The 16,359-nt window shown below is 38.3% G+C and overlaps 1 protein-coding gene across 1 annotated transcript; it reads right to left on the bottom strand.

Annotated features, from left to right (window-relative positions):
* Positions 1-2,007: 2,007 nt before the first annotated feature.
* LOC139462482 (syntaxin-12-like) lies at positions 2,008-16,223 on the bottom strand. Its single transcript, XM_071244241.1, has 11 exons — positions 16,089-16,223; positions 15,259-15,358; positions 13,887-13,952; positions 13,589-13,658; positions 12,891-12,975; positions 10,954-11,028; positions 10,459-10,545; positions 8,620-8,751; positions 6,818-6,890; positions 4,808-4,890; positions 2,008-3,451 (listed from the first exon to the last, which is right to left on the bottom strand). The coding sequence occupies exons 2-11, from the start codon at positions 15,338-15,340 to the stop codon at positions 3,359-3,361; spliced, it is 846 nt and encodes a 281-aa protein (XP_071100342.1). The 5' UTR covers positions 15,341-15,358; positions 16,089-16,223; the 3' UTR covers positions 2,008-3,358.
* Positions 16,224-16,359: the final 136 nt, after the last annotated feature.

The following is a 16,359-nucleotide window of genomic DNA, read 5'->3' as shown; positions in this document are numbered from 1 at the left end:
CACATTTGATGAAAATACACCATCTTTTACATGCAGTAATGAGAATGTTTTTGTTTTTCTTAAAAACACGCTAGGGGTCTATATGATTTATGAGTCTATAGTAACTTTGTGGTGTAGCGATGTGGATACAGTATCGTATCGCGATACGAAGACCACGATACAAGACATCAACTTAAAGCCCTCTATCGCAATACATAAGATACAATACATTCACATTATTTTGGTGTAAAATCATGTGAATAATAACAGAAACTGCAGTATTTCCCTTTACATGGCATTTTATCACCCGAACTCCTAGAACTGTCAAACTTTTAAGTTACAACAAGTGATTATTAGTTGACTATTACTTGGTTGGATGTGTGACAATAACTATATACTTACAGGAAAGATAATCATTTCTTACTGTACAGAATTGTAATATAAGTCACTCAAGCAAAATATGAAAATAAGTCCATAAAAAATTGTGATGGATGGCACCTCTGCATCTGCAAACCAATTTATCTAAACGATACTTTCTTTTCATAACAGGAAAGGAAAGCTTCATGAGATGGACCTGGTGCTGATGCAAACAGAGACTACCTGACTTCCTTAGCCCTACAGTATCTGAACAAGTTGAAGCTAATTCAATTATTATGAACATCAACATCAGCAGAAATAGCTTTTTGCCCTGAGAATTTGAATCATGCCAAAGTTTTCTGACGGAGGATTGACTTGTTCAATTACTGGAGTTGGTAAATAATCTACAACACTCAGTAAAATCAGATCTTTTACTCCAATATAGTGTGAACAGTTCTGGCATCACCTTCCAAGGAGGTCGCGCCTGGTGAATATTTATCAGCCAATCAGCATCAAGGCTTGAAAATTCTCGGTACGACTGAGAGAATCATTCAGACAAACATATCTCATTTCTGTATTTGGGAAAAAGAATATAACTGAGGAGTTCCGAATGCAAAAAACAAAAGCCAGGCTATAATAGCATTGAGGATATTTTCTACATCCTGTCATATTGAGAGTATATTTGTGTTCTGTGCCGGTTTTCTTTGCTGAGATCAAAATTTCAAAATTGTGGTGGTAAAGAAATAAAGCGGTATCGTTTTAGAAAGCTGACATCTGACTGGCTCATCCTTCATTTAGAAGTCAGGATTTACTGCATGCAAGCCCCCTTAGAGGTGTCCTCAGGTCTCCATGCAGAGAGGCATCACACTAAAGCAAACAATCTGATTTTAATGAGATTGATAATCTACCAGTTGTCTCAAATAGGCAACCATTAACTGACAGCATACACAACAATATGAGATGTCAAACAGGTCACATGGTGTGCCCACCCGATCCTCAAGTTAGCTGTGTCTCTTGTACAGGATGAATCAGTATTGTCTTTAACAATACTGTAAGGAAATGGAATAGAAAAACCTGATTGGGCTGATTGGAATGTTTGATACAAATCTGCAGGGATGTAGCACAGTTGTAAGTATGATTCATACACATACAGCTCTATTGCCATCTGTTTTATATACAAATTGAAAAATCAGAAAACAATACGCAAACTTAATATATTGAATTTCAGTTTGCAGACATCATACCGCAAACCAACTGTTAATACTCCATGGGTTTGTATACACTGCGTTCCTTCATCACCCATGTATAGATGCAGCCTTTAGTGAAGCGACACATGGCTATTTATAGAAGAGCTGGGATTGGTACCTCGGGTCGGAGGGTCCTGAGTAGGACCCGGGTACCCACATGACTACCAAGACCCGTGGTTAGTCATGTGATATACTTTTTATTGACAATAACAATAAAATTCCATGGTTACACTACAAGTATAGCTAATGTTCACATTTCTGACTATGCAAGCATTCATTCTGACCTTTTGAAAGGATAAGGTGTTTTATAAACTTCAGTGTATGGATCATCAGATCGTTTTATACGATGTGGGGTGAAACTACCGGTATTACCATTCAGACATTTTGTACCCAACTCTTGAGACCTATAGTGGGTGCCCAAGTAGGGAAGGGTAATACGGTGTCTGGTATGCCGGGTAATAAATTTGGACTTGTCCCAGCCCTGATTTATAGTATGCTAATGAAGTGAGGCCTCACAGAACTCACAGAAGTCAAATGAGCCTACTCCATGTATGAATCTTGTGTGAACCCTACCATTGCCAGATATTGAAACAATGTAACGAGTAGATGGACAAAAGTCCTATTCATATGTAATATGAATGCTCACTGGTCTGAACACTCACACGAATCAGGAATCTGTTTGACTCAGTGGTTAATGAGTTAGTGAGTGAGTGAGTATGTTTTTACGCCACTTTTAGCAATATTCCAGCAATATCACGGCAGGGGACACCAGAAATGGGCTTCACACATTGTACCCATGTCGGGAATCGAACCCGGGTCTTCAGCGTGACGAGCGAACGCTTTAACCACTAGGCTACCAGACCGCCCCTCAGTGGTTAAAAATAGTGACTACACCGCCCAGTGACCGTATATATTCATGGGTGATGGAGGTGTCTGCAAACCTGTGAAGTATTGCCGATGAATAAAACCCTTGTAGTGAAACATCCTCTCATTCCTGCTAAAGTGCTTGTTGTACTCAAACAATGACGGGTGACAGCAGTTTCATGTCAGGCATGGAATAAATAGTGAAAACACAGATATTGGATATATACACTATAAAACAATCAGACACCACATATGTGCCCCATATATGTGGTGTTTGTTTTTATACAAGTCACATTATTTGTTGATTCAAATGTTCATGTTGTTATTGCCAGCCATCTTGAATTGTTTTCCTTCCTCTTGAAAAATCTTCGTTGTGGCAGACACTCATTAATTTGTGAATGATACACTTTTTCATGATACACAATGCACTGGTGAGGGATTGGCAGTATAAGGACTATTTAGTCATCAAAGGAACTGACTGTCTACTGACGTTTAGAAAATCCAATTCCATTGAGCTAACAACGGCTTCAAAACTTACCTTAGTCCAAAAAAGTATTTTAACTTTCATTTTATTGTGTATAACAAGTCATCATGTACATGCATTTTGTATTAGAAGACAATCCCACGAGTGCACTAAGTATCATTACTTTGGTCAATCGTTTCATAAATAATGCCAAACAATAATTTATCCAATGCAGGGATCAGCCACACCCAATCTGGCGCCTCAAATAGTCAGCTATATGAGCACCCTTTGAGTAGAATATTTGTCAAAGGTTTGACCTGGTCACAACTTGACATCCGCAAGAACATTTTAATTGTAGCACTATCGTCCAGGCCAGCTTGTGGTAGAGGAATGCACCACCGGCTCAGTGTGTTTTGTCCAATGGATACAGTGGTCCCAGCTGAAGCCATTATTTTAGAGTCACCACAAGTATGATAGTGACAATGATGGCTATGACTAAGAACACCACCAGCAGACAGCACATCTTCTTTCGGGAGGATTTCTGGCAGGGACAAAATACAATGAATTAGCATGGAAAGTAGGCTTTCAAACCACAATGAAGTAACTACAATTTAATCATTTGTTCTATAGGACAGACCTGTACTTGAAAATTTGTACTACAGATCTGCCTGTGGTTTCTAAGCCATCCCTTACTCACCAATGATGAAGTACACATGAATGGCTATATGGGTGAAAAGGCTGATATTTTCAACTTGAATTATGAGCATGTCCGTCAATCAAGGTACCGTTTTTACCACATGTTTGTACTGTCTTTCTCTAGGCAACATCTAATTTTATGTTTTACAGATTTATTCCAACTTTTCCACACAAGGTCGGTCAAAATAAAAATAAAAGTCAGTTATATATCCATTATCCATCCATCCATCCATCCATCCATCCATTTACCGGGTAATTTATGTATTTATGAAAGTCATTCTGCTGTGGAGTTAAAACTGCAGGTGGCTTCTTGAATCACTGATAGTGATGTAGAATTTATACATAACATTTTATATTGAATAAGAGGGTCTATATTACTAACAGGAGACATAATGAAAAAAAGAATTCTTGTTGGACAAAGAAAACTATACAGTTTTTCTTCTAAAAGAGTTGAACTTTAAATTTTGGAGCCTCAAGTTGGTAAGAGAAAATATTCGTTGATTCAAGATGGTGTCCATTGTTTCATCAAGATCCTTCCCAGCACATGAAACTTTCGTTACACTCTCGGTAACATCTCTAGCACCAGTGTGGGTACGACCATTACAAGAATCTTGGAATTTGCCCTCTAGCCCCAAATGTAGCAACGTTTATACTTTTGTTTATGTCTTTGGGAATGTCATCATAGTTCATTTTGAGAAGGTTTACAACTGACCATGTTTTCTAGATTAATTTACTTTGTTGTTTGTATAATCAGATTGGTTCAAGATTGTAGACGAAAGGAAAATCAATTAACATCTCCCTTACATTCTTACTGTACCAATTACATGATAGTTGGAATGAAATAGAAATTCAAATTGACAAACAAAGTAAAATATTTAAGCTGGGGTAAGAGTATTCAGCGTCACGGCAGCCATCCCTTGATTGTAAACACAACGTTCATTCGGTTGTGAGTTCAACTCCAAGCATGGTTGTGAGCTTGTTGTTTTCTGTGCAAAGGGAACTAACTCAATCAACAAAACACAGTCCCATGTACCACACACAAAAAAAGTTTATTGTTCTGGAGTCCCCCAACAGGGGGATAAGGCTATTGTACTCTTGAGCCATTGTTTAGGCTAAATTCAGGATTTTTAAGATAATCTTGATTTGGTTCCATGTATTCCTGAAATTAAGATAGATGTTCAACTGTAGTACCAGCACCTACCTGATACTGCGACGCCTTCACCAGCTGCTCATTGCCTGTCTCCACATTACCATACGCCTTCTCTACATTAGCCTCTATTGTGTCTGTAGAGAAAGTCGTGAAAGGAATTTGCCAAAAATATTTTAAAAATTACATCACCAACATTAAAGCCATATCTTAAGCACTGGCCCAATGGTTGGTAGTGAAAGCATCTAGAAACTATAATATGGTTTCAAAAAAGTAATAGCCTTGGTTCTCAGGCACCGCCCGCATCATCATAAAGTATGACACGTTTCATTTCTTATTTCCAGTTTTAAAAAAAAAATCCAATACTTAAAAACAATGCGATCTAATATAGCACATAGCACACAGTTAGGTACACAACTATTTATTTGGTTACATACTAGTTTGAACAAGCAGAAAAACCACAAAAAGACACCGCCCACCTGCACTATATTTTCAAAAGTCATTGCCTGAGAACCAATTCTTATATTTTTTTTAAGCCTAGACAATATGTTTGACAGATGCCAGAAGAATTTAGCAAAGCCGGATTAGCGTTACCATCAGCGTATGATGCAAACACAATCAGTCTCAGCTAGTTGTTGTTCAGATAATACCTAGTCACAGATGCACCAACTGTCATCATCCATTCCCATGTTGTAATAACAGTCCCTAGGTGCAGATGAGTTCATGCACAAAGAAGAAAGTACACCCTCATGAAAATCAGACCTATTACTTAAGAACTGATACCTCTCCCTTCAGTATCAAGATCTGACAAACCATCCGGAGGCGGTCACATCAGGTGAGGTCTCTCATCAGAGTGTGGAAGCCTCTACATTCTTGGTACACTCATCTGATTCTTCAACATTTGTCTTTTGTTGGATTTTTTTTTTTAGACAAAAAATTTCTGAATCAAACACAGAAGGGGGTAGAGAAATGAAACCTTTATAGATAACTGACATCTGATTGGCTCAGGAACCCATTAGAGGTGTAACAATACAGTGGGACTGCGAAACGTATCCTGATACTAAGGTTGCGATACGATTCATATCCCAATACATAACTTATCAAGATAATAAGTTGACATTCTTTCTACTTGCAGGTGAATCACTACTCTGTATTATTCCTTTTTAAATTTCAGAGAGTCGAAGATGGGCAGAAACATACAGGCTTGAGGCAATGTGAATGTTATGCTATTTATAGCTAACCAGGAAATACCAGGGAATCTGTGTAAGCTGGTTACTGTTATTATTCGTATGTTTTTATATCATTATAACTTGTAATGAAATGTACTGTATGTATCGTGATATTGGGTTTGTAAATCCATGCATGGTATCGTGGGCCTCGTATCATGATACACTACAGTATTGTTACACCACTAGAACCTTTTGTTTGATTGGCTGGTTCACTGATGGGGTTCACCTGATGCAACCTGAAATTTGTCAGCTCTTCATCCAGAGATCAATCTCATTAAAATCATATCTTAGTTCTTGCTACTGCTAAACAAAGATATGAGGACATCCATTGCCGGTCATGTCAGAACGACCTTTCATCTGATCAATCAGAGCATCGCTTATCAGATCATGAAAGTGACAGTTGGAATGTGATGTTTGATCGTGCAACCTCGAAAAAACACACACAGGGTATTCCAAATGACAGTTATGGGCTTTATGTCTGTTTTCATACAATCTAGACCATCTATTAGCCATTCCAGAGTGTTCTTTTGCTTAGTTTTTAATTTTTTTTAACGAGTACATGTCCAAATATGTTTTGAAGCGTAACCCGCCAGTTTGAAATTCATGCCATAAAGCTCAATTAAGCTGCCTTCTTTCCATTGGTTGGTAAAAGTTCGCAAAAGGTCAGTCTGACGTAACCCGTAATGGGATGTCCTCAAATCTTTGTTTAGCGGTAGCGAGAACTAAGATCTGATTTTAATAAGATTGTGCAGAGATGTATCAATCAATGTGAAACATAGGATTTGAATTAGGATGAACCACCCAACCACATCTAAACAGGTCTCCCTGTACTCACCAAGCGTTTCTCCCTGCTCCTGTATCATTGCACCCAGGTCTCGGAATATCTCATTTACATCAAGGATGTCAGACTGGAATGAAAGGTTGAATTCTCATCACATAACCTACTGTAGCTCTAAATTTCAGTCCCAAACGTTAAAGTTAGGTAGATCCACCTAGCACCATCAGTTGCTTTAATGAGTAATATCCCTTCTATGTCCCTCCTGTTGCCCAATCAGATTCCACCTCTCATATCATTTGCATTTGCTTCAAACAAAATGGTGGAGGCCAGTCAAGACAATCTGGGTGCTAAGGTGATAGTAACTCCCATACCGTAACATACACTTATGACAGTGTTAAGCTGTCTTGTACAACGGCACCCTGATCGATATAATAATCAAGATAGTTATTTCATAAAACCTACCTCGCGAAGTGCATCAAATCACTTGAGCATGTTAATTAAAAAACATGAAAAGATTTGGAAAATATGTATTGATGCCCAGTGTATCCCCCGTACCCAAATTCAACAGAGAAAAACCCCAACCTCCATTGTAAAATGCAATCGAGTATTGGATGCAGTAAAAAACTACATCATATCTGGAATAAGTTAAACCCTATGATCACATGATACCTGCCCCTTTGATGTTGAGATGTCGGATGATGAATTGCAAGACAAGTGTGGTGGTTGATCAGTCAGTTGGACACTGCACTGTGTATTTTGCACTGTTAGTAACTGACATTCACTGTCTGGATCAGGACACTGCATTTCCGGATCAATGAAGCATTTTATGAGTGAGTGAGTGAGTGAGTGAGTGAGTTGAGTTTAACGCCGCTTTTAACATTATTCCAGTTATATCACGGCGTGTCGGCTTAATGTGGGAGGAAAGCCCGGAGTGATGTAGGTCTCAGACGTTTACCACTTCCGTGAAACCCAGGAGCACGGGTATGGTGCTGACAAACCTAGAAACATAATCGTGGCGAACCAGGATTCGAACCCACAATCATAGATTTCTGGCGTGCCCAAGGGACGCAACTCTGCACAGCGAATCGCGGCGCCTTAGACGACTGGGCCACCCGTGCCCCCGAAGTATTTTATGATATATTTTGTTTCTAAATAATGTCTGGTAGGCAAGGTTACCAGATATCTGGGTTTCGGATAAGCAGGGCTCCACTGTACTAAACTTGACAATGACAACCCAACATGCCCAAGTGAGCTTGTTGAGTGACCTGACAAAGTTGACATTTTCATGAATATAACATCAGAGCTACAGATAAGCAGTGTATTTGCATAAAAAAAATATAAAAAATTATTCAAAACCCCAATTACTCTCAATTAACTTGTGCACAGAAATGCATGCATTATATGAAAAACTCAAATAATAAAAACAGCACAAGTATATACCCAATGAAGCTATTTCAGCATGCATACAAATGAGCTAATTTCTGAAACACAATTACAAGGTAATTTACTTTACAAGTCAAGCCTATATATACATTTAAAACATTTCTTTCTTTTTTTAAATGTCAAAATGTTTACTCATTTGAGGAAAAAAACCAATAGAGTGATGGATAGATGAGTGAAAAAATATTACCCAATGAAAAATGTAATAACCCATATAAAATAGAAACCTTTGAGTAAAAACTCAATAGCTCAAAAAGTTATCTGGAGCTCTGTAAAATGTTTCACTTCTCATATATTTCCTTACTCATTGTAGTCATTATTGAAGCACAGTTCAAATGCTGAAAGTAGTTCCGGCATTAAGTGTAATATACCTGAAAATACTGATATCAGCGCTAATGATACAAACTCCCTACACCTACCTCAAGCTGTCGAATCCTCTCCTCCCTCTCCCTGATGAGGGCCAGGTCATCCTCGATGACCACCTGTTGTTCCTGTAGCTGTGCCCGTCGGTTATCCTGTATTAGCTGACTTGTGTCTGCTGTACCATCATCCTGAACAAAACTACTCTGTTAAAACCACCCAGCTTCTGCACAACAAATACCCAAACAGGTAATTTATGTGACCAAATACTAATGGATTTTTTTTTATGACAAACGTGAGTTAATGGTTTATGCCAGTCAACAATATTCAATAATGACCATCTGTAAAAAAAACAGCATTGTCACTATCCCCCTCCATAGTGAGTGAGTGAGTGAGTGAGTGACATAACTCAATTTTTTTCAAACTAAGTCTTGATAGGCATCTCATAGATAAGCTTGCAAACTCTCATTCTTTTAACTTTAGAAGCTTCTGAGAAAACTTGCCCCCATTTCATTTGGTACACACTATGTTGAAAAGTATGGAGCAAGGGCCTTAACTAAATATACAATTTTTTACACCAATTTGCGATGGCGACCAGTAACATCAGTTCGTAAAAATTCATTTCTCTAACATAAGTAGTTTTTGAGAATGTATTTCCCCATTCAGAGGTGGATGGATGGCCGAATGCCACTTTGTGGCAGGGGATAATAAACAGAGGTTATGGTATATGATAGAAAGGTTAGAGGGCTGATATGGGGGTCGAGGGTTCATATGGGGTAGGATATGAAAACTGTGATAATAACTTTTTTATCATATACCATAACATAAAATTGTAAAAAGTATCTACTTGCAAGTGAATGCAAAATATTTTCACCTTGTTTGGAAGTTTTTGTTACAGGTAAGCTAGCTGAGCAGATGAGCAGGCGATGTACAAAGGGAAGTAGCTCTAATTTCTTACCACCCGGGCTGAAATCGGTCACCCATTCAAACTGCATTGACAAGCCATATCAGCACAGCAGGGGGTGTAATACCCAATCTCATTAAAATCAGATCTTAGTTCTTGCTTCCGCTAAACAAAGATCTGAGGACATCCAATTACGGGTCACGTCAGAACGACATTTTGCGAACTTTGACCGACCACTAAAACGAATAACAAGAAGTCGATATCAGCCAATGAGAAAGTAGCTTTCTCGAGCTTTACGGCACTCGTTGGTGACTTCCATTTCAGACTACACTTATAAAAATAGGTTGACACTGTTCTCGATTATAATTTTGCAAACTGAACAAACGAACATTCCGGAATGTCTAATATATTGTTACAATTGTATGGACATACTGTGCAACGCCTCTTCCGTTTATCCCACGGAAACGAGAGATAGACGATAATTTTGATGGAATCAGTCGTACGGGCTGTAACTGTCGTTCGGAATACTCTGTTTTAATGTTTTCGAGATTGCATGATTAGAAAACACATTCCAACAATCATATTCATGATCTGGTAAGCAACGCTTTGATTGGTCGGATGAAAGGTCGTTCTGATGTGACCCGTAATAAGATGTCCTCAGATCTTTGTTTAGTGATAGCCGTACCTAAGATATGATTTCAATGAGATTGGTGTAATACAGGTCTGGTTATTACACCCCCTGTGATATGACTGTCTCCATGTTAGCTCTATTGTACATGCAAAATGCTTCATATCATTGATAGGTATATGATAATGAAAGCTAGATCAGGTCAACCAGTGGCTGACAGCAATCCAGGCTATCAAGACACAACGACACAGAAGCAGTCAGACCAAACCCAATACCTAATTTGTCACCTCTTTCCACAAGGATAGCATACAGGAGACAGTGACTCTACATCCCCCTGGGAACAGTGTAGCAAGCTTCACACCTCACCTGATAGGGGGATACATCCACCAATGGCTTCTTGGAGGAACCTTTGGGACTCATAATCACAGTTGTTTTCACCTTCTCAGCTGCTTTCTGAAAACCCAAAGTACAATTACATTACAGAACAATCTATGTATTCCTTTCTGGTGTGCCAAAACAAAATTGAGGAGAGTTACAATGGTTGCCAGTATTTGTTATCAAACACCAAACACACATAAATGACCTTTCTGCCCTTGTATTTCTTAACTAAGGTCTGTCTTCAGGATGTGCCATTGAAATGTATGTGTAAAAGTAAGAGTATTGTCAACCTTCGTAAACATTGTATAATGCTTGATGGAAACCATCAAATCTTTGAGGGATAGAACAAAATCAGTGATAAGAAATGGAAAGTAGCTACTAGACTAGAAAAGGGTCGTTACACCACTGCTAGACAAGGATGAATAATGTAGGTGTCCCATGCTAAGTACAGTATTCAGGATACACACTGGCCAACAGACCTACCCTCTGTAGAGACTGGTATCTCTGCACTGCTTCCTGGAAGTCATTCCGCAGACGATCGAGTTGGAGCTTCTGTTGCTGGAATCAAATCGATTGAAGTTAGTGACTGCTACTTCAGGACAGACCATTTGATATTTTTTTATTTAAAACTAGCAGCCTCAATTGTTTTAAAGAAAATCATCTTGCAAGAATGTCATTTTTGTGGCAGGCAACTTCTTTTTTTGTCAACAGTCTGAAGCATAATTATTTTTTACAAAAATTATTGGTAACAATGGTTACTTTTTTCAATAAATCCTACAATGCCGCAGTCAATGATACTACATCATGGAGGCCTGTAGGAAGGAAGACCCAGACAAGGCAACCAGTGAAAGTGAACCAGTGAAAGCATAAGTAAAGATCAAAGGTATATTGGTGAGAAACTGAGTGAGTGAGTTGGGTTTAAAACCGCTTTGAACAGTATCGCAATCATATCACGGCAGGTCAGCTTAATGTGGGAGGAAAGTGAAGCAGGTCTCATATGTTTACCACTTTGGTGAAACCCACGGGCATGGGTGTGGTGCTGACAAGCCTAGAAACATAATCAGGGCAAACTGGGATTTGAACCCACAATAATAGCTTTCTGGTGTGTCCAAGGGACAATACTCTAGTCAGCGAATTGTCAGACTTATAGGTATGACACGAAATCAGACACATCACAAGTCTTACCACCTGATGGTCTTCAGTCTTAAGACAAGCAAAGGTATTGAGAACCTATTCTTCCCTGGTTTCCCAATCAATTAAAAAAAAAATGTAAAAAATTCAATTCAGTAGACATATATCTGTAACATAGGTACATGAGGTATATAAGTGAAGCAATTCATAGAATCTTAACACATGATCAAGATATGGGCAATATGAATGTCATATGCAACTTTCCAGTTTCGGAATGCTTCAATTTCTATTCAAAATTCCTTTACAAAAACGAATTCTACATATACATGATATACATGGATTCCCAATGAAGTTGATAGCATGAAAATAACAGGTCAACTGAAACAAAGTTATAATGTCTAAAAGGAAACAAGCTGATTAGGCTGTTTGCTGCAAAATTTCACAATAATGTTTAATTTCTGCCATAAGTTTCAAAAGCATAAAATTGTTTTAAGTAAACCATGAATTTCTACATGTCTAAAAACAATCAAACAATCATATGATTACTACAACAGTTTTTCTATGATAAGGAGATCACTGACTGATCACTCAGTGTCCTGAAAGCTTGGCAATCTCATGCATACATGGAATGTTTGTTCATACCTGATAAGGAGGCACAGGGGGCCCAGTCATCGTAGATTACATCCCTTGTGCACTCAAGAAATCTATGATTATGTTTCTAGGTTTGTTAGCACCATACCTGTGCTTGTGGGTTTCTCCAAAGCGTTAAATGTCTGAGACCTGCATCACCTGGGGCCTTCCTCCAACATAAGCTGACACGCACTGATATAACTGGAATACTGTTAAAGTGGTGTTAAACCCAACTCACTCACTCACACCTGATAAACACGAAACACCTCAGCCATTATGAGTACAAGTTACCAGCAGGGACTGTTGAAATCTGTCTGAATGGAAGCAGAGCTTCTTGCTTCTGCTCATGAATGCAACAAACTACATCAAATCATGGGATCAAATCAAATCAGTGAGTGAGTTTGGTTTTACTCTGCTTTTAGCAATATTCCAGCAATATCACGGTGGGGAACACCAGAAATGGGCTTCACACATTGTACCCAAGTTGGGATTTGAACCCGGGTCATGGGTGTGGTGAGAGAACGCTTTAACCACTTGGCTACCCGACCGCCCCAGGGGATACCAAGAATACGCAGCATACTTATGACAATTCAAATCGTGAGCAAGCCTTTGGTACATAATCATTGTAAGTGCACATTCCACTGTCCCTGTTTTCTAACCTTGTTTATTCTCTTGCTTCCAGCTGATTTAATCAGTCTCATGGTCGTCTGAACCAGCTGGTGTGTGCTCTGTGATGTTTCATGGCTACAAGAAAGCATAGCAACATTAGGAACCGGTCATTTACTATGGGGGGTGTAGTGGTTTTGCATTTTGACTTTTTCAGGAAGGGCCATGTATAAAATGTACAAGGGCATGGGGAGGGTATTCCAAAAATATGACATTTCTTATTTGTTTGCTTGTTGTTTAATGTCGCACTCAGCAATATTTCAGCTATATGACGGCTGTCTGTAAAAAAATCGAGTCTGGACCAGACAATCCAGTGATTGACATCATGAGCATCGATCCACGCAATTGGGATAAGATGATAGGCATCAACCAAGTCAGCAAGCCTGACCACCCGATCCCGTTAGTCACCTCTTACAACAAGAAGCTCTAATCCACCCATCCCTGTTATAAATTACCAGTCTCGTAGCGTGACTTATTTGATAGTCTTGCTATATATACAGTGTACATATACTCATGATGAGATTTTGTTAGTTGGGGCCTCCTAGATACTAAATCATCTGAGGCCCCTTGAGATTTAATGCACTAGACACATCAAACTCACCATCATGATCATAGCTTGAGCTGTGAAGATCATTTTCTCATAGCAGTATTTCACCAAAGACTGTCAATAATCCACTTCAAATACACTTACATTTTATCTCTGAGTTGGACGCTGTCTCTTTCTGATCCTATACTTTTCATGGCTCGGTCAACAACATTTGCTAAAAGAAACAATCAAGAAATAATGAAATTTCACATCATTCATAATGAAAACTTATCATGCTTATAACATGTATAATATTCATATTGTTCTCACAACAATCTGTAAACAATATTCTCATTTTGTACATATTGTACAATGAAACAATTTATTCTTTTACTCTAACATTGATAATAAATTGCTTTCTTTCCATGCAATGCTTATGCTAATAAAACACCTTGTGACTTACCTCCATTGTTGATTTTGAAGACATTAGTTCTGATTTTATCAAAGACCTCGTCAGCAGAAAATGTGCCTGGAAGACAAATATATCTTTGACATTGATACTAGACAAAACACCATATGAAACACAATGATCATGATACACAAAGTGTCAACACCAATGTTTCATAATATTTACCATGTTTACGTCATAAGAGGCAGAATAAACCATTATAAACTGAGACGCCTACTGTCAGCAGTCTACCTCTACTGGACCATGTATAGTGAGTATGGTTTTACACCACTTTTAGCAATATTCCAGCAATATCATGGCCGGGGATGGAGCAATGAGCAATGCTTTAACCATAAGGCTACCCCACCCGCCCAGACCATGTATAGGCACACGAAATTATCTACATTTACTAAGTAGCACTTCCGCTATACTTGTCATAGCAGGCAAATTGGGAAATAAACATCATCATGATCAGTTTGGGCCATTTTGGAAAAACACTGCATCATGTGCATATTCATTCAAACGATTTCCACATTGTATTCAATTTAATTCCAATTTGGGAATTTTTATAGACACTTGACTTGCTGCTGACCTGGTGTCCATTATCAGCGTTGATTATTCCTATTACACCTTTTATGCCCATAACTGTGGTGTTGAGTGAGTTTGACCAGCTCAAGCTGCAGGTTTAAATCTACACTCCAGCCTGGGTTATTTCATCAGACATGTTAGGGGCTTAATGACTTACCGTATTCGACGTAAAAGGCGCTCTCAAAATTAGAAATAGGGGGCTCTTATTAGAATATTTTTTTGGTGGGAAAAAAAACAGAGTTGAAAGATAAATTCCGTGGTTTATGCTGACAGTCTAAAATGTTTATGTACGACAGATATATTTTTCCAGAATTTTATTGCCCATAATTAAGGGTGCATATAACACACGAGTGTGCATCTACGCGAATAAATAAGTCTTGTGTACATTGATCAATCGGAAGGGGTGCTAATTAGGATTGTTTACTTGCCAATATATCAGCAAATATCGCTGTGGGCAGTTATAAGAGCAGGGCGCTTATTACGTCGAATACGGTATATTAATGTTATACGGTCTGTTTGACATGATTGTACCTTACTTGGATGTGTTCCTCGTGTCCTGAGTTACACAAGGGTTAGAACTCAACACAAGCCCACTAGCCTAGGGCTAGTACAAATTCCTGTGGTATGGTACAAATTTCCAATTTTTTTCAATTGTTTTAACAAAACAAGGGCATTCTATCTTTACCCAGCTTATAAAACTTTTGAGTTTAGTTCTAACCCTGTTACACTGGCTCGACTTCATTTAGATTCTTGCTGCACATTGTTGCACCTGGCACAGAAATATTTCTTGTGCACTTACTACTTCCTGGGTCATCTCTGTAGTCACTGAATCCAGGATCATCCCGGTAACCCGAAACCGCCCCATACCTTCCTCCAGACATTGTGGATGAGTAGTTTCACTAAAACAAAAAAACATTTCAAATTGATAGTTTAACATGTATGTGTTAACAATGAACTTATCAATGCAGAATTCTTACTTGTTTCTTTTGTTTTCCATAAAAATACACATATATGATAATATCTATTATCTTGCTGTAATCGTGGTAATGGGAAATATTTGCAAAAACAAAAGTAACCTCTTCACTGCCATTTCCCCAAAACAAAGATCATAAATATAGAATACTTAATGAGCTCCCATGTCATACCAATTCAGTGAAAGTCGTGAATAGTTCCGGTATCTGATACCATAACTTATTCCTAAGTTTCATATAATTGGTTTGACATGGCCGAGCTTTTTTAGCATTTTATCTATTGCCGTTTACAAAAAAATCCCTATTGTTTATGAATAGACAAACATCTACATGATCTATGCGATCCACAGCATAATCTAATTGAGTATACATAACAGAATAATATTTCAAAAACGTTAAAGTTGACTTATGATTTAATGCCATACAACAGCCTATCTTTAGAATTCAGGCGTCCGTTCCACTAAGCTATCGTGGCGTCAAGGTTATCATAACTCCTACAACAGACTTAGGACTGCCGTTGCGCTATGATCGCTTTGTGGAACGGGGTTCTACCACAAAGTTTACAAAGGCTGTTTTGTGTGTAATGTGTTGACACACTACTGAACATTGCACTTAACATGCTTAAGTAGATATATATTAAGTACAGTAGAACTCCTACCTGTATCAGAATATACGTCAGATATATGGCGTTGTTTCGTATGTGGCCGTATGTCTAGCTTCTTCACTGATTCATTATATCGACTCTATGAGTCAAAATAATAATAGTTCAAAGACTCTAACCACCACTCACATGACCAACTTTCCATATGATTACCTCCCCTATTTTACTTCCGGTGTAGTAATTTATCAACAGTGTCATATAAACATCAATATAGGCCCCATCTTGACCTTTAGAATAGAAATATATAGTGGTTTAGATATAATCAGAT

Source organism: Haliotis cracherodii, unplaced genomic scaffold, assembly GCF_022045235.1.
Source record: "Haliotis cracherodii isolate W230 unplaced genomic scaffold, xgHalCrac1.p SCAF_15, whole genome shotgun sequence".
In the NCBI taxonomy this organism is placed as follows: Eukaryota; Metazoa; Mollusca; class Gastropoda; order Lepetellida; family Haliotidae; genus Haliotis; species Haliotis cracherodii.
The sequence above is the reverse complement of the archived record's forward strand: the minus strand, read 5'-3'. Positions and strand labels throughout refer to the sequence as shown.